This window comes from Anser brachyrhynchus (genome assembly GCF_964034855.1).
Source record: "Anser brachyrhynchus genome assembly, chromosome: 33".
Classification (NCBI taxonomy): Eukaryota; Metazoa; Chordata; class Aves; order Anseriformes; family Anatidae; genus Anser; species Anser brachyrhynchus.
In genome coordinates, this window is record NC_137726.1 from 51,855 (window position 1) to 74,191 (window position 22,337).

General features: G+C 56.4%; 2 protein-coding genes across 5 annotated transcripts; both read left to right on the forward strand.

Annotated features, from left to right (window-relative positions):
* The first annotated feature begins 1,393 nt into the window (after positions 1-1,393).
* LOC308184456 (uncharacterized protein) lies at positions 1,394-5,885 on the forward strand. 4 transcript variants are annotated; one of them, XM_080571566.1, is made up of 6 exons: positions 1,394-1,783; positions 2,118-2,292; positions 2,392-2,685; positions 4,302-4,340; positions 5,127-5,165; positions 5,250-5,885. In XM_080571566.1, exons 2-6 carry the CDS (start codon positions 2,262-2,264, stop codon positions 5,405-5,407), a joined length of 561 nt encoding a protein of 186 aa, XP_080427692.1. In that variant the 5' UTR covers positions 1,394-1,783; positions 2,118-2,261; the 3' UTR covers positions 5,408-5,885. The 4 variants fall into 4 exon arrangements, with proteins under 4 accessions (XP_080427692.1, XP_080427691.1, XP_080427689.1 ...); XM_080571565.1 differs by having other exon boundaries at positions 2,254-2,292; positions 2,443-2,685; XM_080571563.1 differs by having other exon boundaries at positions 1,396-1,783; positions 2,254-2,292.
* A 3,254-nt stretch (positions 5,886-9,139) lies between these two features.
* LOC308184458 (uncharacterized protein) lies at positions 9,140-13,497 on the forward strand (the record flags this gene model as incomplete). The annotated part of the gene is made up of 10 exons (XM_080571568.1): positions 9,140-9,270; positions 9,742-9,780; positions 9,880-10,173; positions 10,551-10,589; positions 11,529-11,567; positions 11,755-11,862; positions 12,128-12,152; positions 12,414-12,469; positions 13,278-13,309; positions 13,429-13,497. The coding sequence occupies exons 1-10, from the start codon at positions 9,204-9,206 to the stop codon at positions 13,495-13,497; spliced, it is 768 nt and encodes a 255-aa protein (XP_080427694.1). The 5' UTR covers positions 9,140-9,203.
* Between the last annotated feature and the right edge of the window lie 8,840 nt (positions 13,498-22,337).

Here is a 22,337-nt window from a genome sequence, read left to right on the forward strand (position 1 = left end):
CATTCCAGCCACGTGAGCTGTCGCACCATGTCTCTGTAATTGCCACCAGATCACAGTCTCCTGACCAAACACGGATTTCTAACTCCTCCTGCTTATTCCCCATGCTACGTGCATTGGTGTCCAGGCACTTCGAGGACACTGCCCCACCGCTGCAAGCCTGGCTACAGGATCTATTTTAAAGCTCTCCAAATGAGCCCTGCTAATTGCTGTCCCAGAACCCTTTTGCCCCTGTGAAATAAACATTTCCCGCGTAGTACTCTCAGGCCTGGTGTCTTATAAACCCAGCCACTGGCAAAGAAGCCAAAGCCGGGCCTGTAGCACCAGTCACGGAGCCAAGCATTTATGGACCGGATCCTTCTATTCCATCCCACGTCACCACCCCAGAATGGAAGGAGGGAAGAGAAAGGGACTTGTTCTCCAGACTCTTTCACCAACTGTCCCAAGGCCTTGAAGTCTTTCTTCATTCCCCTCAGACTGCAGGACGCAGCTTCCTCCCCACCTGTCTGGAAGATCAGCAGCGGGCAGTTGTCTGTGGAGCGCACCAGGCTGGGCATTGTCCTGGTGATATCCCTTATCCAGGCTCCAGGTAGACTGCAAACTTCCCTTTGATGAGGGTCAACCCTGCATATCGAGCCCTCTCTTCCTCTCAGAAGGGAATGTCCTACTCCAGTTACCCCTCGTTCTTTCTTTTTCTTTCTTTCTTTCTTTCTTTCTTTCTTTCTTTCTTTCTTTCTTTCTTTCTTTCTTTCTTTCTTTCTTTCTTTCTTTCTCTCTCTCTCTCTCTCTCTCTCTCTCTCTCTCTCCTCTCTCTCTCTCTCTCTCTTCCTTCCTTCCTTCCTTTTCCGAGGCAGTCTTGAGGCACGGTATCGACTTCCTCTTCTGATGTGACCTCATGGGTGAGCCTTCACCCAAATCCCTACCTACCTCCCCTTAAAGATCCAGGGCCTCAAACCTACCACGGAGGGGCACCTGGGGAAGCGGGGCAGGTAGGGAGGGGGGTTGCCCGTGACGCCCAACTGGGACTCATTCCACCTCGTCTTTTTGTTCCCTCCCTCTGCCCAACAGCGACAGGGCAGGGGCTCCACAACCCTTTGGGGGGGCATCCCCTGGGCGCCCTTCTCTCTGGCACACCAGGGAGTTACTCCACCAGGCAATCTCCTGCTCACATGCCCTGGTGCTCATTAGTTATTCCACCTCCTCTTAGAGCTCAGCCACCATGGCGAGCAGACCTTCCACCTTTTTGTAGGCAGAGTTATTTTCTAGGCCCACTCCTCCTTAGCCTCTCACTGGGAGCTGCCTGCTCGTGCTGCTCTCCTGGGCCACCCGTGGTGAAGCAAGGGCCCGAAGTCCCCTTGTAACTGGTGATAGGGTGCTGTGGCTGCACCGGCTCTGAAGGGTCCAACCTCTACTACACAGAGCAGGAGGGCTTTGCGGGGACGATGCTGCCCTTGAGATACACGTAAAAACAGCACGTTCTGTGGTGTGTGAGAGGACAGAAATAACAGCGGGGGCTCAACAAAAGCAGCGGATGTAGCAGGTTCTTTGGCAAGGCCCCCACGGATGAGAGTGTCTGGCTGTGGGCCAGGCTCAGGCGGCCACAGAAAGCCCACAGGACAGGTCCCAGCTGCACTGCAAGCCTCTGTCCCACCGTCCCCAGCTCAGAGCAAAGCAGACACCTGAAGCAGACGGTGCTCCCCAAAAGCAGCGCCCCAAAAGATGCTGGGGCAGGCGCCATGGGCAAGGCTGTCTCCTTCTGGCCCTGCCGTCCTGCTGCTGGCGCTCTGTGAGTTGGGGCATTGCTGGGCGTGGGGGCTGAGGGCTGGAGGGCTGCTGCTGGGGGCAGGACAGGGCCGTGGTGGGCACAGGGGAGGATGGGGTCAGCGTGTGCGGGGCAGGCGTGCGGCATTGTAAGGCAGAGTTGCTTTGGGGAATGCAGGAAGGGGATTGCTTCCTCCATCTATGATACAGATCTGAGCAAGGGGCATGCTTCCCCAGCACCATAAATTGTCTGGAGTGTTACTTTGAGACTCTAGGACAGCTGGGTTCTTTACGGAGCTTTGGAACATACCTGGAACAAGAAATCCACAAAAATGGGATTGGGATTGACATTGTTTGAGGGGATATTGAAGAGATACAGCATGAGAACATGCAGGTGTGATGGTGCCTGCTTAGCAGTGAGGATGTGGGCAGGGGCATCTGGATGAGCCTGGACACTGCCCCTCTCAGCAAATCTCTCTCTGCCTCTTGGCACAGCCGCCAGCATGACCTCCCAGGACATCTGCAGCTCCCCAGGTACTCGTGAGTCCTTCCCTCCCAGACCCAGGGCACTTTGAAGCCCAACTACTGTGAGCTCTGCCCTACGGCAGCCCTTCACTGCTGTGTCTCCTCCAGGGGATCTCCCGGCTCCTGATCTCCAACTCAACACAAGTTCTGCTCAGCCAGGTACCACAGCTGTGCTCCAGTGTTTACTCCGTGTGGTGTCACCCGTCAGACGAATCATCTTCTGCAAGGATGGGCTGGAGTTGTACAGCCAGAAAGCCCAGCAAGGGCAGCTGAGCTACTCCATGGTCCTGAACATCACGTCAAGAAGCGCAGGAAAATATACATGTGGGTACCAGCAGAGGACTGAGATGAAACAAGTGAGGAACTCTGCCCTCAGTGTTGGCCGCATCCTGGATGTCCCCGGTGAGACACGGCCCCAGGCTTGAGGGGTCAGAAGGGACGAAGGCACTTGCCACCACATGGCTGTGCTGAGGCTGGAGCTGTGTGCTGCAGCAGGCAGGGCATGGCTCTGGGGTTGTTCCCCCACGGGAATATTCCCTCTTCTCCTAGGGAGCCCCTAGAGAGAAAGCAGCTCTCAAGGGTCCCCCTGTCCCTGCAGCACCACCTCTGCTGCAGACATGGAGCATGGGGCATGCTGCAAGATCTGCCCTGTGCATAGATGAGCCTATGGCAGGGGAAATGGGGAGATGGTCATGAGCTGGGCAGTTACCTATGTGTGAAGAAGAAGTCTACATTTGTGGCTCTTAAAATGGGTCTGGATCTCTCGAGTGAGAACAGGGAGATACTGGAGTTCTTAGGAATTCGGAGACCTCTACCTGGAACAGCAAACCAACTGAAAGGGGCATGGTATTGAGCCAAGTGAGAAGAGCACAGGGGTGCTGGATTGAGATGCAGGGGTGGCAAGGTGCCTGCCTGGCAAGGACACAGCAGTGAGCACATGGCAAGGACCCAGCAGCAGGGACACAGGCACGAGCATGTGGGTGCCCCAGGTCTCACTCCCTCCAAGCAAAACCCTCTGTGCCCCAAGCTGCAGGTGCTGGCGTGACCACCCAGGACATCTGCAGCTCCCCAGGCGAGGATGAGTGTGGGGGTGGGTGACTGAAGGGGGGTGTGTGTGGGATGGAGAAGGGAAGGGAGAGGGAATTTGTTCTCTGGGTGTGATCTCCTGGGAAGGAAACACTTCCCTGTGTGGAACACAAAGAATTTTGTGCCCAGTTCTGGGCTCCCCATTACCAGAGGGACATAGAACTACTGGAGACAGTCCAGAGGAGGGCTACGAAGATGATCAGAGGACTGGAGCTGAGAGAACTGAGCCTGTTTAGCCTGGAGAAGAGGAGACTGAGAGGAAACCTCATTAAAGTATATAAATATCTGAGGGGAGGGTGTCGAGAGGATGGAGCTGGTCTCTTTTCGGTTGTGCCCAGGGAAAGGGCGAGAGGCAACGGGCTCAAACTGAAGCACAGAAAGTTCCATCTGAATATGAGGGGCACTTCTTTACTGGGAGGGTGACAGAGCACTGGAACAGGCTGCCCAGAGAGGTTGTGGAGTCTCCTTCTCTGGAGATATTCCAAGCCCACCTGGATGCCTTCCTGTGCAAGGTGCTCTAGGTGATCCTGCTCAGCAGAAGGTTGGACTAGATGACCTTCAGAGGTCCCTTCCAACCTTGGCCATTCTGTGATTGTGTGATCCTCTAGCTCCCAGAACCACAGAAAGATGAGGGTGGTGGTGCCAAATTTAATTGACAGGCACATCTCTGCCATGCCATTCTTAATCCCTCACAAAATAATTGAGACACTGGATCCATGGGGGCCCATGTTGGCACAGCAGCCATGGGCACTTTTACGCCTCCCCTGTGGATGGTGCTGGCTGTAGATTGGGGGATGTGCCCATGGGGCTGTGTCCCAAGCCCCACACAGATGTGTTCAGGGCTGTTGCAGGATGCGTGCTACAGGTGGGGCTCAGTCTGGACAGGAGCTGGGTGTGCTGCAGATGCTCATCCTGTCCCTTTCTCCTGCCAGGCAGTGTGGCCACCTCTACAGCATGGCCATCGTCCCCAGGTGAGTGATTCCCTCTGGCAACCCCAGGGACTTCACCATGGGGCTCAGGGCTGCTAGGTTGCCATCCCCAGGGCACGGGGCCGTGCAGGAGCTTCATCAGGCAGGTGTGCTGGCTACACGGGCATGTCCTGCTCCCTGCCTCTCCCCATCACACCCCGCAGTTCTCAAGGCGTCCCCTTCTCTCTGCAGCACTACCTCTGCTGAGGCATGTGGTTCTGCAGGGCCAAGGTACAGAGAGCAAGGGCTGGGGATGTCGATGGTCCCTGGGCTGTGACAAAGATGCTCCGAGGTCTGCCCTGTACATTGATGAGCATATGGCAGGGAAAGTAGGTTAGTTGTCATGAGCTGAGCCATAATGTACGTGTGAGCAAGGGGACAATACTTCTGGCTCTAAAACTGTGGCTGGAGCCATATTGCAAAAGGAGTGATATTGGAGTGCTTAGGGATCCAGGGACCTCTACCTGGAAAAACAAACCAACCAAAAATGGCTAGGGATGGACACAGGGCAGAACACCTCTGCTGCAGACTTGGGGCTTTCAGGGCCCACGCATAAAAAACAAGTGTTGGGGATGTCAGTTGCCCCTGGACTGTGCCACTACTGCTCCAAGCTTTCCCTCAAACCTTTACGAACCTATGACAATGAATTTACAACAGCTTGGTTGTTCATTTTGGCCATTTGCTCCAGGAAGCAATACACAAGATCAGGGTCTGCTCAGCACCTGGGAATGTCCCAGCAAAGAGCATGATAAACTCACAGCAATTTCATGAATTTCATGTCTTCTGTAGGCAGCAGCCCCTCACACAAGACCGAGCTCCCTTCCAGAGGTGAGACATTGCTCATCAGCCCTTCCCAGCACGGCCGTCCTGCACGGCTTGCCTTGGCCACACTGTGACCCTCGTCTCTTGCAGGGCCAGCCATGCCCCTGGAGGTCTGGATCCTGCGCTCTGCCCTCAGCCTGCTCCTGCTGCTGTCTGCCCCCATCATCACCTTCCTCCTGGAGAGATGGAGCCACGGTGCCAGCGGGGCCAGGCAGCCTGGAGACGTCCCTGGCCCCATGGTGCTCTGATGTCCCCAGCCTGCTCCCCCATGCTTAGAGCATGCCCCACACATTCGCAGCACTTCTGCTGCTGTTGGGCTCAAGGCATCTGGGGCAGCATGCCCAAGGGATGTGCTGCCACTGCTCTGCTTCCCTTGGCTCAGCCCCTGCTCTCTGCTCGCATCAAGGACTGACTTTGGATCGCGAACCCTCCCCGGCTGCGTTCTACCCCAGCACCCACGTGGCTGCCCCTCCTGCTCACAGAATCACATCTCCATCGCGGGATCCACCTCTGCATACCGGGAGAACACGAGGGGATGGAGTCACGGCTGCACCCCCAGGCAGCCATGCTCTGCAGCTCCTGCATCACTCCAGCACCTCCCTGTGCCCAAGGTGGTGCCGGCCGCAATGGGCACATCCCCATGTGGTTATGGTGCCCCGTGTGGAGGCACCTTGGTGGGTACTGGTCCTGTGGGAGGCGAGTTATAAAGGATTGGTTCAGAATGCACCAGCTGATGTTGCTGCTCTTTATTTGAGAGGGAAGCCAGCGAGCAGAGCTGGGAGAGCTCCTGTATGACTGCTGTGCGGGGCCACATGTCTTGCGAGGGAGCTGCTGTTCCCTGTACCCTGCCACCCAAGAGTTCCCCTACCTGCTGACATTCCCCTGGCAGATGTGGCCTGGAAAAGTGCCGATGTGAGGATGGCTGAGGCCATGCAGAGGTCCAGAGGGTGGCCATGCCTGGTCCTCTGCACCCCACACCCACCCATCCCTGTGCTGGGGCTTCTGGCTGTCAAAGCACCATCCCCAAGAGACAGCCCTGAGCAGGGACGTTGTGCACGGGGGCATCCATCTGTGGGCAGGTGGGGATGTGGTCTCAGCACGGCTGGCCCACACACCTACAGACCATCCCCAGCCTTGCCCAATGGGGCCATCCCACAAGTAGCCATCCCACACCAATACCTGCAGGGACCTGGAAGAAGCCAAGGTGTCCCCACTGTTCAGAACCCAGTGCTGGCATCTGGGGACTTGGAGTGCAGTGAGGGACTCTGGGGAAAGATGGTTGCAGGCAGGAGAGGAGCTGCTCACCTGGGAGGCATGAGGCTGCATGACTGCATGGAGGGAATAGGGGAAAGGAAAATGTGGTCAAAACTCAACAAGAGCTGCTTGGAGGGGAGCTGGAGGGGAGGTGGGTTTCAGGCTCCCTCCCACAAGGACAGTCCCTCAGGTCTCAAACCCTAATCAAGGCACTTGCTTCACAGCTTCTTTCAGGCGCATGCATGCATGTTTCACAGCACAAGCCTCCAGGATACTACTCCTGGAAGAGAAGACATGGATTTGGATTGATGGAGCTACTCCCTCATTCTCATACAGCCTCCAAGCTTCCTTGGCGAGTGAATCCCCATTGTGGTGTCAGCTGCAAACTTGCTGAGGGTAACGTCTGCCCCAGCATCCTGAGAGTAATGCAGATGTTGAATGGAACTGGACCTTGTTTGGACCCTTGTTTTATACCACTAATTAGCAACCTTCAATTAGGCTTTGAAGCACAGATAACCTTGCTTCAGTTTCCGCTATTCCGTCAGATTAGTGTCCACCCCACCCTCTGTTAATTCAGCTCAGACATCAATAGCTTCTCTATGAGAATGTTAGGGGAGACAGTGTCAAAGGCCTTCCATGCGAAGATGCATGCTCTCCCCTCAAATACCTGAACAGTCATTTCATCATAGAGGGTTGTTGGGTTGGCCTTCCTGCTGCACTGACCTTGGTGCCTGCAGGGCTGGTTCTCACTCCTCCCTCTCACAGCTGTTGTTGTGCAGCAGGTTTTTTCCCTTTCTTAAATATGCTCTCACAGAGGAGCAAACAACATGGCTTACGGGCTCGTCTTTAGCCTGCAGCAAGTCCCTTTGGAGCAGTCTGAAACTGGCCCTTTTCAAATAGGGGGCAGCTTCTGGACTTCTCACCGAAGCAACCTCTGCAGACCCCGCTACCAAACCCTGGCCACGTAAACCCAATGCGGCTGCAGAGTGCCGGCCACAGTTTGCTTTCCCTTGGAGGGGCATCGGCGTCCAGTACACCAGGGATGGACGGTGCCAGGGGTGGAAACACAGCCCTGCCATTTACCATGGAGTAATGCAGATGGCTGTGGAACAAGGGGAAGCGCCTGAGCACCTGCAGTGCATTGATGGCACCCTCATGTGGGGCAGCAAAACAGAGAAAGTCTTTGAGAAAGGGAAGAAAATCCCCCAAATTCTCCTGAAGGCTGGTTTTGCCATTGACCAGAGTAAGGTCAAGGGGCCTGCCCAGGAAATGTGGTTCTTGGGTGTAAAAAGGCAGGATGCCACACCTCAGTGGGTGAGGTCAATGAGGTAACAACTGCATCCCCACCAGCTAACAGGAAAGAAACACAAGATTTCCTAGGCCTTGTGGGATTCTGGAGAAGGCATATTGCAGGTTGTAGTGTGCTTCTGATCCCTCCCTATTGAGTAACCTGAAAGAAGAGCACTTTGAGCAACAAAACCCCTTGGAAGAGATGAAGTGGGTGTCCAAAAGGCTGTGGTGGGAGCCCTTGGGCCCATGCGTACAGGCCCAGCTGTGCCACTGGTGCTTCACACTGCAGGTGGGGAACAAGGCCTGGCCAGGAGCCTCTGGCAGGAAAGACCAGGAGAAAGCTGAGGTTGTCCTCTGGACTTTTAGAGCCTGGCTATCGAGGATCAGAAGCCCAAGATGCTCCAAGTGAAAACAGAAGAGTGATGGGGAGTGAAGCCCAAAGCATAATCATTGGGTGTAGAGCTAAGGCATTCAGCATTCTTTGGGTCTAGCACATCCTACCTCACTCACCAACCTCTGGAATGATTGAGCCGTACCATATGATGGACTGTTAAAGACTGACTGTGTTGAGACTATTGGGTGCAGGGGCATGGGTTGGACATTTTTCAGAAGCCACTTGGCTGCTTAACAGCAGAGCATCTTGCAAGCGGCCTGGTGCTTCCCAAAGAAAGGCCCTACCTCCTGTGGGATGAATGTCCCTGCAGTGCCTCTTAACAGAAGGCAATGAACTGCATTAATCTCCCTTATGCTGAGTCTCTTTTGTCTGTGCTGGTAACTGGTGAGTGATCTTCCTGCCCTTATCTCAGTGCACAAGTCTTCCTTCCATCAGAGTTTCTCCCCTGTTCTTTGAGGAAGAGAACTGAGAGAGCAGCGTGGGGGAGCTCAGGTGCCATCAGGAATAAGCCACTGCCTTTCCTGGTTGTTGTGTGGTCACGTGAAGGTCAAAGTTGGGTGCAGATCGCTCCTACAGTGCTGTACTGGCAGCAGTATGGCCCCAGCTGAGGCTCTCTGAGTGTTATTTATAAGCTGATTCACTGACAGGATGAAGGAGAAACCTGCCCACAGCCTTGGCATCTGCCCAGAGCTCGGAATTCACTTTGGCCTTGGTGCAAGAGTCCCCTGACCCCATCATTTGTGCAGACATTGCAGAAAAGCGGAGTGACCTGGTCAGAAGTGGGCAAAGCTGGGTGGGGACAAGGGGCAGGAGGTCTTTGCAGGGACAGTTCTGACCCTGAGATACAAGTAAAAATAGCGTGTGCTGCGGTGTCTGAGAAGACAGAAATAACAGTGGGGGCTCAAAACAAGCAGCGGATGTAGCAGGTTCTTAGGCAAGGCCCCCCACTGATGAGAGCCTCTGGCTGTGGGCCAGGCTCAGGCGGCCACAGAAAGCCCACAGGACAGGTCCCAGCTGCACTGCAAGCCTCTGTCCCTCCGTCCCCAGCTCAGAGCAAAGCAGACACCTGAAGCAGACGGTGCTCCCCAAAAGCAGCGCCCCAAAAGATGCTGGGGCAGGCGCCATGGGCAAGGCTGTCTCCTTCTGGCCCTGCCGTCCTGCTGCTGGCGCTCTGTGAGTTGGGGCATTGCTGGGCGTGGGGGCTGAGGGCTGGAGAGCTGCTGCTCGGGGCAGGACAGGGCCGTGTTGGGCACAGGGGAGGATGGGGTCAGCTTGTGCAGGGCAGGCATGCAGCAGTGTGGGACAGAGTTGCTTTGGGGAAGGCAGGATGGGGATTGTGTCCTCCAGGTATGATACAGATCTGAGCAAGGGGCTAACTTCCCCAGCACCATAAATTGTCTGGAGTGTTACTTTGAGACTCTAGGACAGCTGGGTTCTTTACGGAGGTTTGGGACCTTCCTGGAACAAGAAATCCACAGAAAATGGGATTGGGATTGACACTGTTTGAGGGGATATTGAAGAGATACAGCATGAGAACATGCAGGTGTGATGGTGCCTGCTTAGCAGTGAGGATGTGGGCAGGGGCATCTGGATGAGCCTGGACACTGCCCCTCTCAGCAAATCCCTCTCTGCCTCTTGGCACAGCCGCCAGCATGACCTCCAAGGACATCTGCAGCTCCCCAGGTACTCGTGAGTCCTTCCCTCCTAGACCCAGGGCACTTTGAAGCCCAACCTCTGTGAGCTCTGCCCTGTGGCAGCCCTTCACTGCTGTGTCTCCTCCAGGGGATCTCCTGGCTCCTGCTCTCCAAATGAACTCAGCTTCTGCTCAGCCAGGTACCACAGCTGTGCTCCAGTGTTTTCTCCGTGTGGTGTCACCCGTAAGACGAATCATCTTCTGCAAGGATGGGCTGGAGTTGTACAGCCAGAAAGCCCAGCAAGGGCAGCTGAGCTACTCCATGGTCCTGAACATCACGTCAAGAAGCGCAGGAAGATATACATGTGGGTACCAGCTGAGGACTGAGATGAAACAAGTGAGGAGCTCTGCCCTCAGTGCTGGCCGCATCCTGGATGTCCCTGGTGAGACACGGCCCCAGGCTTGAGGGGTCATGAGCTCATTGTCATGAGCTGGGCAGTTACCTATGTGTGAAGAAGGACGCTATATTTATGGCTCTAAAATGGGGGCTGGTGCCATAGTGTGAGGACAGGGAGGTGTTGGAGTGCTTAGGGATCCAGGGACCTCTCCCTGGAACAGCAAACCAAGCAAAGCAATCTTGGTATGGCCCCAGGGAGGAGACCACAGGGGTGCTGGATTGAGATGCAGGGGTGGCAAGGTGCCTGCCTGGCAAGGAGACAGCAGTGAGGACATGGCAAGGACCCGGCAGCAGGGACACAGGCACGAGCATGTGGGTGCCCCAGGTCTCACTCCCTCTAAGCAAAACCCTCTGTGCCCCAAGCTGCAGGTGCTGGCGTGACCACCCAGGATAGCTCCCCAGGTGAGGATGAGTGTGGGGATGGGTGACTGAAGGGAGGTGTGTGTGGGGTGAAGATGGGAAGGGAGAGGGAATTTGTTCTCTGGGTGTGAGCTCCTGGGAAGAAATCACTTCCCTGTGTGGAACACAAAGCATTTTGTGCCCAGTTTTGGGGTCCGCAGTACAAGAGGGACATAGAACTACTGGAGAGAGTCCAGAGGAGGGCTACGAAGATGATCAGAGGACTGGAGCTGAGAAAACGGGGCCTAAGTAGCCAGGAAAAAGGAGACTGAGGGGAAACCTCATCAATGTATATAAATATCTGAGGGGAGGGTGTCGAGAGGATGGAGCTGGTCTCTTTTCGGTTGTGCCCAGGGAAAGGGCGAGAGGCAACGGGCTCAAACTGAAGCACAGGAGGTTCTGGCTCAGTATGAGGGGGCGCCTCTTTACTGGGAGGGTGACAGAGCACTGGAACAGGCTGCCCAGAGAGGTTGTGGAGTCTCCTTCTCTGGAGATATTCCAAGCTCACCTGGATGCCTTCCTGTGCAAGGTGCTCTAGGTGATCCTGCTCAGCAGAAGGTTGGACTAGATGACCTTCAGAGGTCCCTTCCAACCTTGGCCATGCTGTGATTGTGTGATCCTCTAGCTCCCAGAACCACAGAGAGTGGTGGTGGCATAATAATTGAAGAGCCACACCTCGGCCATGCCATCCTTAATTCCTCCCGAGAGCATTTGGACACCATGTCCATGGGGGCCGATGTTGGCACAGCAGGCACGGGCACTTTTATGCCTCCCCTGTGGATGGTGCTGGCTGTCAGTGGGGAGATGTGCCCATGGGGCTGTGTCCCAAGCCCCACACAGACGTGCTCAGGCCTGTTGCAGGATGCGTGCTACAGGTGGGGCTCAGTCTGTGCAGGAACTGGGCATGCTGCAGACACTCAGCCTGTCCCTTTCTCCTGACAGGCAGTGTGGCCAGCTCCCCAACAAGGCCATCGCCCCCAGGTAAGTGATTCCCTCCTGCAAAACCAGGGACACCACCATGGGACTTAGGCCCGCAAGGCTGCTCTTCCCAGGGCACTGGGCCATGCCGGATCTTTACCAGGCTGGAGGTGTGCCAGCTGCAGGGGCACGTCCTGCTCCCTGCCTCTCCGCATCACACCCCGCTGCCCTCACACCCTCTCTCCCCCAGCTCCCCATGCCCGGCTCCCGCACGCCCTCCCCACAGGCACGGCGCTGGCAGTGGCGGCTGTCGGCCTCGTCCTCCTGGCTGCAGGCAGCTGGTTTGCCATCAGGAAAGGTGAGGGAGTGGGGGAAGGCGGGGGGAAAGGCTGAGGCCGTGGGGGTCCTGCTGCGGGGCTGGTGCAGGGGGAAAGGCGGTGGGGGGGTCCTGGGGGTGCGCAGCTGGGGCAGACGGTGCGTGGGGGCGATGGCTGTGGGCAGCCCAGCTGGGGAGGCTGCTGAGGGAGCTGGGGAGCTTCAGCCTTCGTCCCCCAGCCCCGAGACGGGAGCCAGGGCTGGGCAGCAACTTGGCCTGCGCACCTCAGCCACTGTTCTTCTTGCAGGTGCCTGCAGAGGGAGATGCCCAAGGTGAGCACCAAGGGCTCCTGGCTGGGGGGTTTGCAGGAGGGAGTCGGGGGCACTGCAGAGCCCTGGGGTGCTCCTTGGCCAGGGGCAGCATTGTCTCTCTGCGTGGCTGCATTCCCTTTGCTGGAGGCTGGGAGGATGGGGCACGTTGTTGTTGGACTCCAGCTCAACACCTGATTTAGGAAAGCACTACCCAAGGGTGTCTCTTAGGGTGCCCCTTCTCCACAAACGCACACCCCAGAACCATTCCATTCCTCTCTCCAGGCAGCAGCACGCTGACAGCCTGCAGGCAGAAGCCACAGACCACGGTGAAGTCCAGTGTGAGTACTACCTCCTGCTATGGGGGAAGCCACACGCTCCTCTCCCGATGGGCATCCCTGCCCGTACATCCCCCGTGCAATCCCGCCACTTCATTTCCCACTGGGACATAAAAATCCCTGCCCGTTCATCAAGGCCAGGTTTCTCTCCATTTCCTGGCATCCTGCTTCTTCCTTGCATGCAGAATGCAGGTGCTGCCTGCACACGGGACATGGCAGCATCCCAGTGCTCCCAGGGACAAAGCCCTTTTGCTTGGGGGTGCTTCCACAACCACTCTATCCCCAAGCTGGAATTCGCCCGCTCCAGCCTCTGCTTTTGTCCTTTCTTCAATTTCCCTTCAGAGGGATTTCTCTTTCTGAAGCTGCCCAAAGCACAGCGCAGCAATGAAAGGTGTGGCTCTGTTTTCTTGCACTGCTGGGGAAAGTATCTTATAGCTCGCTCTGAAACCACAGGCAGCAGCCAAGGGAGGATGTTGTGGCTGGGCGACAGGCTATAGATATATCCCCACCCGACGTGCACCTCGCTCGAGTTGCAGCACGACCTTGTTTTCCCACGCCTGCACAGAGCAGCTCGCAAGGTGTGCTGGCTGTGCAAAGAGAGGAGATGCCACAGAATGCTGGAAATACACCGAAACCTCAGCATCTCTGCTCCACTACTGCTTGCTGCGCATCCCATAGCAGGATGAAGGGAGGGGAAATGTGGCCGGGCACTGAATTCTGACCTCAGGCAGCTGATGCCCAAAGCTCATGGGGATTCACCCCCCTCCAACAGGCAGCAAGGGCTCATGGTGTGTTTTTTTTTCCCCCACAGACTCCACCATCGCCCACGTTCGACGGGACAGGGTGAGTCGTGGCTCAGCTGTGCACAGCTCCTTTCTGCACTCCTGCAGCCTGGTGCCTGCTCGTTGTGCAGGGCTCACAGGCAGCAGCTGAAGTAACAGGGCTTTCTCTTCCCCCTAAAGCCTCCTCCCATGCAGCAGATGGGCGACACCACGACGTATGCCACGGTGACCCGCACCCAGACCCGATAGCGCTGCCACAGGGCAAGGGCACAGGAGCCTTGCCCACGACTGCCTTTGCTCTCTTACAGAGGGCTCTTGCAGCCGTGAGGTGGGGCTGGGGGGTGCACTTTGGGCTTCTTTGGGGTTTGCTGTCACAGGGAATGGCTGTGTGTGTCTACCCAAGAGGATGTAGGACTCATTTCTCTCATTGCAATACATTAAGACCTCTAATATATATCAGGTGTACGAACTCATAGTATGAGTGTATCAATGTTTCTTCACCAAGTGAAAACATCCCCCTGTGCTCGGTGGGAGACGTGTATACCTAAACTGAATGATAAAGACACAGGGGTGTCCTTCTATCCACCCACACAGATGCACATTTGGACTGACAGGGGCAGATATCTCTGCTCGCATGTGTGTGCCAACTGGTGTGTACACTGCAGATGCGGTTTTGCTCTGATGATGAATAAACATCTCTGGCTTTGTGTTCCTTACGGCACCTCTGTCTCATGCAGCCACATAAGGAATGGGACGGTTGTTCAAGTTAATTTCTGAGGGCCGAACTTTTTGCTTCAACCCAGCAAGGATCAGAGAAGAGCTATATATGTATATAAAGCAAGCGAGCTATTTGGGGATGTAAAATACACTCACACACACTCACTCTTGAACAGTGATAGAAAAGACAGAGAATTTACTAATGAGTTAGTTAAGTACCAACCCCAGGGTGATGACAGTAGTACTGACAAGTGCGATACTTTCCCCAGTCATTGATGTCGTACATACTTAGCCAGGTCATGGTTGGCATCCCGTCAGCGCAGTAGGTATCAACGTCTTGCAGGCATCCCTGCGGAGGCAATGTTAACCTCGGTCGATGTTGCTGCCTCACCAACGCAGAGCAACTTGCCCTGTTTATAGGTTTTGCCCCTGCATGCTTCTGAACCCGGGGCAGTGCACGACTGGCGGCCCCAGCCTCGGGGGGGCACTCGGCAGTCCCTGAAATGCTGCTGTGATCACTCACAGCCGCGTGGCCAGGGCGTGCTGTGCTGATGGCAGCATTGTCTCACGCCGGATGGCTTGCGGCCTGGTACCATATCGCTGAGCAAGTAATATGTATAATTGCAAGGTCAGAGTTTCACCTTGTTAGTCTTAAAACAACGCCTGTTTCACATCGGACCAAACCTAACAGCTTTTAGTCCTAACACTGGAGGGAATAAGTGAAAGGAAAGCGGGGTGAAAACTCTCCATGACCTTCTTGGAGGCAGAGCTGGAGGGAAGGTGGGTTTCAGGCTCCTTCCCATAAAGAAATTCCCTCAGATCTCAAACCCTCATCAAGGCACTTCCTCCACAGCTTCCTTCAGGCCTATGCATGCATGTTTCACAGCACAAGCCTCCAGGATACTACTCCTGGAAGAGAAGACATGGATTTGGATTGATGGAGCTACTCCCTCATTCTCATACAGCCTCCAAGCTTCCTTGGCGAGTGAATCCCCATTGTGGTGTCAGCTGCAAACTTGCTGAGGGTAACCTCTGCCCCAGCATCCTGAGAGTAATGCAGATGTGGAATGGAATTGGACAAAGATTGGACCCCTGGGGGACACCTCTAATTAGCAATCTTCAGTTAGGCTTTGCACCACTTATCATCCCCCCCAGAGCTGAGCCATTCTGGCAGTTTTCAGTCCACCCCACCCTCTGGTCATTCAGCTCAAACATCAACAGTTTCTCTATGCGGAACTTAGGAAAGACAGTGTCAGAGACCTTCCTGAAGTGCAGACAGGCAAGATACATGCTCTCCCCTCATCTAACGGGACAGTCATTTCTTCATAGAAGGTTGTTGAGTTTGCCAAGCACGGCCTTGACAATCTGTCTTGGTCCCCTTTTCCTTCAAGTACCTTGTCCCACGGGAGTTCCCTAGCAATTGCTTGAAAAGGCCAAAGTTCCAAAGTTGGCCCTACTGATTTCTAGAGGATTTCTAACTCCTGCTTATTCCCCATGCTACGTGCATGCTCCGGGCCTGTAGCATGAGTCACAAGAGCCCTTCTCTCTGGCACACCAGGGAGTTACTTCACAAGGCAATCCCCTACTCACATGCCCTGGTGCTCCTTAATCTGCTCCCCAGCCTGCTCACACTGCTCTCCTGGGCCACCCTTGGCCAAGCAAGGGCCCGAAGTCCCCCTGTAACTGGAGACTGGACACTGTGGCTGTGCCAGCTCCAAAGGGGCCAACCTCGACTACATAGAGCAGGAGAGCTTTGCAGGAAGGATGCTGCCCCTGAGATACAGGTGAAAACAGCGCGTGCTGCGGTATCACCGGTGTACTTGTTGAGGGTGGACGCTATTCCTTCACCAAGGTCATCAGTGGAGATGTTGAACAAGACCGGACCCAGCACCGATGCCTGGGGAACACTGCTGGTTACAGGTCTCCAGCCGGACTCTGCGCCGCCGATCACCACCCTCTGAGCTTGGCCAGCCAGCCAGTTCTCAACCCACCTTACTGTCCACTCGTCTATCCCACACTTTCTCAGCTTTGCTAGGAGGATGTCGTGGGAGACAGTATCAAAAGCCTTGCTAAAGTCAAGGTAGATGACATCCACCGATCTCCCTCCATATACCCAGCTGGTGATGCCAGAGTGACGTGGTCAGAAGAAGGCAAAGCAGTGAGCAGTGTTGGGACAAAGAGCAGGAGGGTTTTGCAGGGAGAATGCTGCCCTTGAGATACACGTAAAAACCACGCGTGCTGCGGTGTCTGAGAGGACAGAAATAACAGCGGGGGCTCTCAAAATACAACGGATAAAACAGCGGCTGAGGCAGGGCCCCCGTTGATGAGAGCTTCTGCTGTGGGCAAGGCTCAGGCGGCCACAGAAAGCCCACAGGGCAGGTCCCAGCTGCACTGCAAGCCTCTGTCCCACCGTCCCCAGCTCAGAGCAAAGCAGACACCTGAAGCAGACGGTGCTCCCCAAAAGCAGCGCCCCAAAAGATGCTGGGGCAGGCACCATGGGCAAGGCTGTCTCCTTCTGGCCCTGCCGTCCTGCTGCTGGCGCTCTGTGAGTTGGGGCATTGCTGGGCGTGGGGGCTGAGGGCTGGAGGGCTGCTGCTGGGGGCAGGACAGGGCCGTGGTGGGCACAGGGGAGGATGGGGACAGCGTGTCTGTTTTCTCTGCAGTCTTAGTGTAAGACTTCAGGAATTCTGGATGCCTTAGGGAGCTATGGGATTAACGTGGAACAGGAAGCATATCTAGAGCAAATTGGAATGTTGCCATGTGTGCAGATGAAGTTCATCCTGGATGGAGACAGGCCGGCAGGAAGGTGCCTGCTCAACTAGGACCCAGCACTGGGGATGTGAGTAGGGAAACATGGGTGAGCTGGGTCACTGCCATTCTAAAGAAAACCCTCTGTGCCCCGTGCTGTAGGCGCTGTCTTGACCTCCCAGGACATCTGCAGCTCCCCAGGTGAGGAGGAACATGGGGATGGGTGGCAGAGGGGAGGTGTGTGTGGGTGTGGTGATAGATATGAGAAGGCAGAGGGGGTTTGTTCTCCACGTGTTAATCCCTTGATAGGAGACTTTTCACCATTTGGGATCCAGGTCACTTTGCATCTCCACTGTCACTAAAGCTACATAGGGAATCTCTGCACTGTCTCCCCAGGTGACCTCCCGGCTCCAGCCTTCTTCCTGAACACCTCCAGAGCTCAGGAGGGGGAATTGGTTTCGCTTCGCTGCACCATTGATGGCCCTTCCGTGCCTTCCCGAATTGTATTCTGCAAGGACAGGATGGAGATGCACAGCCTGAAATGGCAACCATGGCAGCTGAGCTACACCATTATTTTAGATGTCACCGAGAGGAGCGAGGGGACATACACGTGTGGGTACCAGGTCAACGATGGCAGGAACCGAGTGAGGAGCTCTGCCCTCAGTGCTGCCCGCCTCCTGGATGTCCCCGGTAAGACACAGCCCCGTGGCGGTGGGGACAGAAGAGATAGAGGCACTTGCATTTAGACACTGGATCCATGGGGGCCCATGTTGGCACAGCAGCATAGGGCATTTTTACGCCTCCACTGAGGATGGTGCTGGCTATCGGTGGGGGGGATGTGCCCACGGGGCTGTGCGTCCCCTGCCCCACACAGATGTGCTCAGGGCTGTTGCAGGACATGAGATCAATATGTTCCTAATCTGGGCAGTACCAGGCATGCTGCAGACACTCAGCCTGTCCTTTTCTCCTGCCAGGCAGTGTGACCAGCTCCCCGGCAAGGCCATCGCCCCCAGGTGAGTGATTCCCTCCTACACCCCCCAGGGACCACACTATGAGGCTCAGGGCTGCCATGCTGATGTCCCCAGGGCATGGGGCCATGCCGGATCTTCACCAGGCAGGAGGTGTGCCAGCTGCACGGGCACGTCCTGCCCCCTGCCTCTCCCCATCACACCCCGCTGCCCTCACACCCTCTCTCCCCCAGCTCCCCATGCCCGGCTCCCGCACGCCCTCCCCACAGGCACGGCGCTGGCAGTGGCGGCCGTCGGCCTCGTCCTCCTGGCTGCAGGCAGCTGGTTTGCCATCAGGAAAGGTGAGGGAGTGGGGGAAGGCGGGGGGAAAGGCTGAGGCCGTGGGGGTCCTGCCCTGCTGCGGGGCTGGTGCAGGGGGAAAGGCGGTGGGGGGGTCCTGGGGGTGCGCAGCTGGGGCAGACGGTGCGTGGGGGCGATGGCTGTGGGCAGCCCAGCTGGGGAGGCTGCTGAGGGAGCTGGGGAGCTTCAGCCTTCGTCCCCCAGCCCCGAGACGGGAGCCAGGGCTGGGCAGCAACTTGGCCTGCGCACCTCAGCCACTGTTCTTCTTGCAGGTGCCTGCAGAGGGAGATGCCCAAGGTGAGCACCAAGGGCTCCTGGCTGGGGGGTTTGCAGGAGGGAGTCGGGGGCACTGCAGGGCCCTGGGGTGCTCTTCTTCTCAGCACACACACCCCCCAGAACTAGGGGTGTTGTGGAAGTGCTGCTAAGGAACTTCAGTGACTTTTCTCTCTACTCTCTCTATGCCTCTCCATGATGCTGGCAGTGCTAAGGACTCTTCTGCTGACCCGAGCCATTACTGTAAGTGCCAGTCCCTTCTAGGGCAGTTGTGCTGGGGAATAGGGAAGCCCTACCTGCTGCGTGTGGCTGGACACTAACTCAGGTTCTCCCTCCAGATGCCAACGTGGATGAGATGGGCAGAGTGAAGGTGAGTGCAGCCCAAGCCCAGCCTTGCAGGCTGAGCCTGCACGTGATGGCTGCAAGAGGGCAGGCTGTTGGAGAGCAAATGCAAGCCAAAAGTGCATCCGATGGCAGCAACCTGGGAGCTTCCCGTGGCTGTGTGCTGGCTGAATCCCCCTCCTTCCATGCTCCCAGCATTTCCCCATGGTGGGCAGCAGGAGAGCAAGGCTACTCCTTGTTCTGGCTTGTGTTTTGCAGCTCTCTCAAGCCATCTGCTCTCAACACCCACTGGATGCCAAAAGCTGAGCAGGCGGGAGGCGATGCCGCTGGTTCTCTGAGAGAGGCAGAGAACACTGGGGAAAGCCCGGCCGAGCTGCCAGCTGTCAATAAAGCCAACCCAAACACAAGGAGCTGGTGTAGTTCTTCTCGGCAAGGTGTGTCTGGAAGGCGCTTCACATCCCTTCAGGTTGACACCACCACACTTTTGTGTCTCGGTGTCTGTCTACTCTGTCCCATTCCATGTGTGGCTGCATGAGACTTCGGTGCCATCAAGAACACAAAGTTAGAGATGTTTATTCATCCTCTAACCAAACGAAATCTTCAGTGCATACACCAATTGGCACACACATGCGAGCACATCTCTGCAGTGATAGGTGTCCCTGTAGGTACAAATGCGTATCTCTGTGGGTGGGTAGAAGAGCACCCCCGTGACTTTATCATACAGTTTATGTATACACATCTTCCACTGAGCACAGGAAGAAGTTTTCACTCACACTATCATTTCATGTACCTGGTATATATTAGAGGTCTTAATGTATTACAAAGAGAGAAATGAGTCCTACCTCCTCGTGGCTAGACACACACAGCCATTCCCTGTGACAGCAAACCCCAAAGAAGCCCAAAGTGCACCCCCCAGCCCCACCTCACGGCTGCAGGAGCCCTCTACAAGAGAGCAAAGGCAGCCGTGGGCAAGGCTCCTGTGCCCTTGCCCTGTGGCAGCGCTATCGGGTCTGGGTGCGGGTCACCGTGGCATACGTCGTGGTGTCGCTCATCTGCTGCACGGGAGGAGGCTTTAGGGGGAAAAGAAAGCCCTGTTACTTCAGCTGCTGCCTGTGAGCCCTGCACAACGAGCAGGCACCAGGCTGCAGGAGTGCAGAAAGGAGCTGTGCACAGCTGAGCCACGACTCACCCTGTCCCGTCGAACGTGGGCGATGGTGGAATCTGTGGGGGAAAAAATACACACCATGAGCCCTTGCTGCCCGTTGGTGGATGGCTGAAACTCACACTGACCTTGGGCATCAGCTGCCTGGGGTCAGCACTTAATGCCCGACCCCATTTCCCCTCCCATCCCCCTTCTCTGGGATGTGCACCAAGCAGTGCTGGAGCAGAGATGCTTTTTGGTGTATTTCCAGCGTTCTGTGGCATCTCCTCTCTTTGCACAGCCAGCACACCTTGCGAGCTGCTCTGTGCAGCCGTGGGAAAACAAGGTCGTGCTGCAACTCGAGCGAGGTGCACGTCGGGTGGGGATATATCTATAGCCTGTCGCCCAGCCACAACATCCTCCCTTGGCTGCTGCCTGTGGTTTCAGAGCGAGCTATAAGATATTTTGCCCAGCAGTGCAAGTACACAGCCACAGCCTTCATTGCTGTGCTTTGCTTTGGACTGCTCTTGTAAGAAGATATCCCTGCGATAGAAAATATAAGAAGAGAGAAAAGCAGAGGCTGGAGCAGGGGAATTGCAACTTGAGGCCGGAGAGGTTGGGAAAGGACTACCCCCAAGGAAATGGGCTTTGTCCCTGGGAGCACTGGGATGCTGCCATGTCCCTTGTGCAGGCAGCAGCTGCGCTCCGCATGCAAGGAAGAAGCGGGACGTGAGGTGCTGGAGAGAAACCTGGCCTTGATGAACAGGCAGGGATTTTGTATGTCCCAGTGGGAAATGAAGTGTTGGGATTTTATGGACAGGTGCATGGGATGCCCACGGTCAGAGGGGTGTATGGCTTCCCCCAAGGGAGGAGGCAGTACTCACACTGGACTTCGCCGTTGTTGTTGTCTTCTGTCCCGGGGCTGTCAATGTGCTGCTGCCTGGAGAGGAATAGGAATGGTTCTGGGGTGTGTGCTTCTGGAGAAGGGGCACTGTTAGAGCTGCTTTTGGGTGGCGCTTTCCAACATGAGTTGTTGAGCTGGAGTCGAGCTCATGAGAAGACCCGTCTTCCCTGCCTCCAGCATGGGGAATACAGCCATACACAAAGACAACACTGTCCCTGGCCAAGGAGCACCCCAGGGCCCCGCCATGCCCACGACTCCCTCCTGCAAACCCCCCAGCCAGGAGCCCTTGGTGCTCACCTTGGGCATCTCCCTCTGCAGGCACCTGCAAGAAGAACAGTGGCTGAGGTGCGCAGGCCAAGTTGCTGCCCAGCCCTGGCTCCCGTCTCGGGGCTGGGGGACGAAGGCTGAAGCTCCCCAGCTCCCTCAGCAGCCTCCCCAGCTGGGCTGCCCACAGCCATCGCCCCCACGCACCGTCTGCCCCAGCTGCGCACCCCCAGGACCCCCCCCACCGCCTTTCCCCCTGCACCAGCCCCGCAGCAGGACCCCCACGGCCTCAGCCTTTCCCCCCACCTTCCCCCACTCCCTCACCTTTCCTGATGGCAAACCAGCTGCCTGCAGCCAGGAGGACGAGGCCGACGGCCGCCACTGCCAGCGCCGTGCCTGTGGGGAGGGCGTGCGGGAGCCGGGCATGGGGAGCTGGGGGAGAGAGGGTGTGAGGGCAGCGGGGTGTGATGGTGAGAGGCAGGGAGCAGGACGTGCCCGTGCAGCCGGCACACCTCCTGCCTGATGGAGTTCCTGCATGTCCCCGTGCCCTGGGGACATCAGCCCGGCATTCCCACTCCCAATGCTGTGGTCCCTGGGGGGTGTAGGAGGGAATCACTCACCTGGGGGCGATGGCTTTGCCGGGGAGCTGGCTGCACTGCCTGGCAGGAGAAAAGGACAGGCTTAGTGTCTGCACCATGCCCAGTACTGCCCAGACTGAGCCGTATATTGTTCTTGTGTCCTGGAACAGCCCTGAACACATCTGTGTGGGGCAGGGCACACACAGCCCCATGGGCACATCTCCCCATCAACAGCCAGCCCCATCCCCAGGGGAGGCGTGCAAGTGCCCGTGGCTGCTCTGCCAACATGGGCGCCCATGGATCCAGTGTCTTGTGATGGATTAAGAATAGCATGGCTGAGATGTGGCTCTAGATTTGAACTGGCACTCCCAAACACTTATTTCAGTACCGCTGACTGTTAGTGAGCACGAGGCTTCTGATCAAAGGTGGGGAGATTTTATCAATTGCACAATCTGAAGCTGAAACCACAGTATTCCAGAACATCCTAACCATTTCAGGGCAGGTTCCCTGATCTGCTTTACAATATATATTTAGTGCATAGTCCCATGTCTGCTGCAGAGGTGCTGCTGCACAGCAGGGTGACCCCTGAGACCAGCACTCTCTCCCTAGGGCCCCCCTTGGAGGAGAGGGAACACTCCCGTGGGGGAATCACATCAGAGCCATGCCCTGCCTGCTGCAACACACGGCTCCAGCCTCAGCAGTGTCTCTGTCCCTTCTGCCCACACAGCCCTGGGGCCGTGTCTCACCTGGCACAGACAGAGTCCAAGGAGCACTGAGAGGAGAGCACCCGAGCTGGCTGGGGACTGTCTGTGAGG

Bases quoted from the DNA above. Each gene is read 5' to 3' on its own strand.
- LOC308184456 (XM_080571563.1), top strand. From the start codon at position 1,717: ATGCTGGGGCAGGCGCCATGGGCAAGGCTGTCTCCTTCTGGCCCTGCC. The intron at 2,686-4,301 runs GTGAGACACGGC...TTCTCCTGCCAG, and splicing joins CCGCATCCTGGATGTCCCCG to GCAGTGTGGCCACCTCTACA. The intron at 5,166-5,249 runs GTGAGACATTGC...CGTCTCTTGCAG, and splicing joins GACCGAGCTCCCTTCCAGAG to GGCCAGCCATGCCCCTGGAG.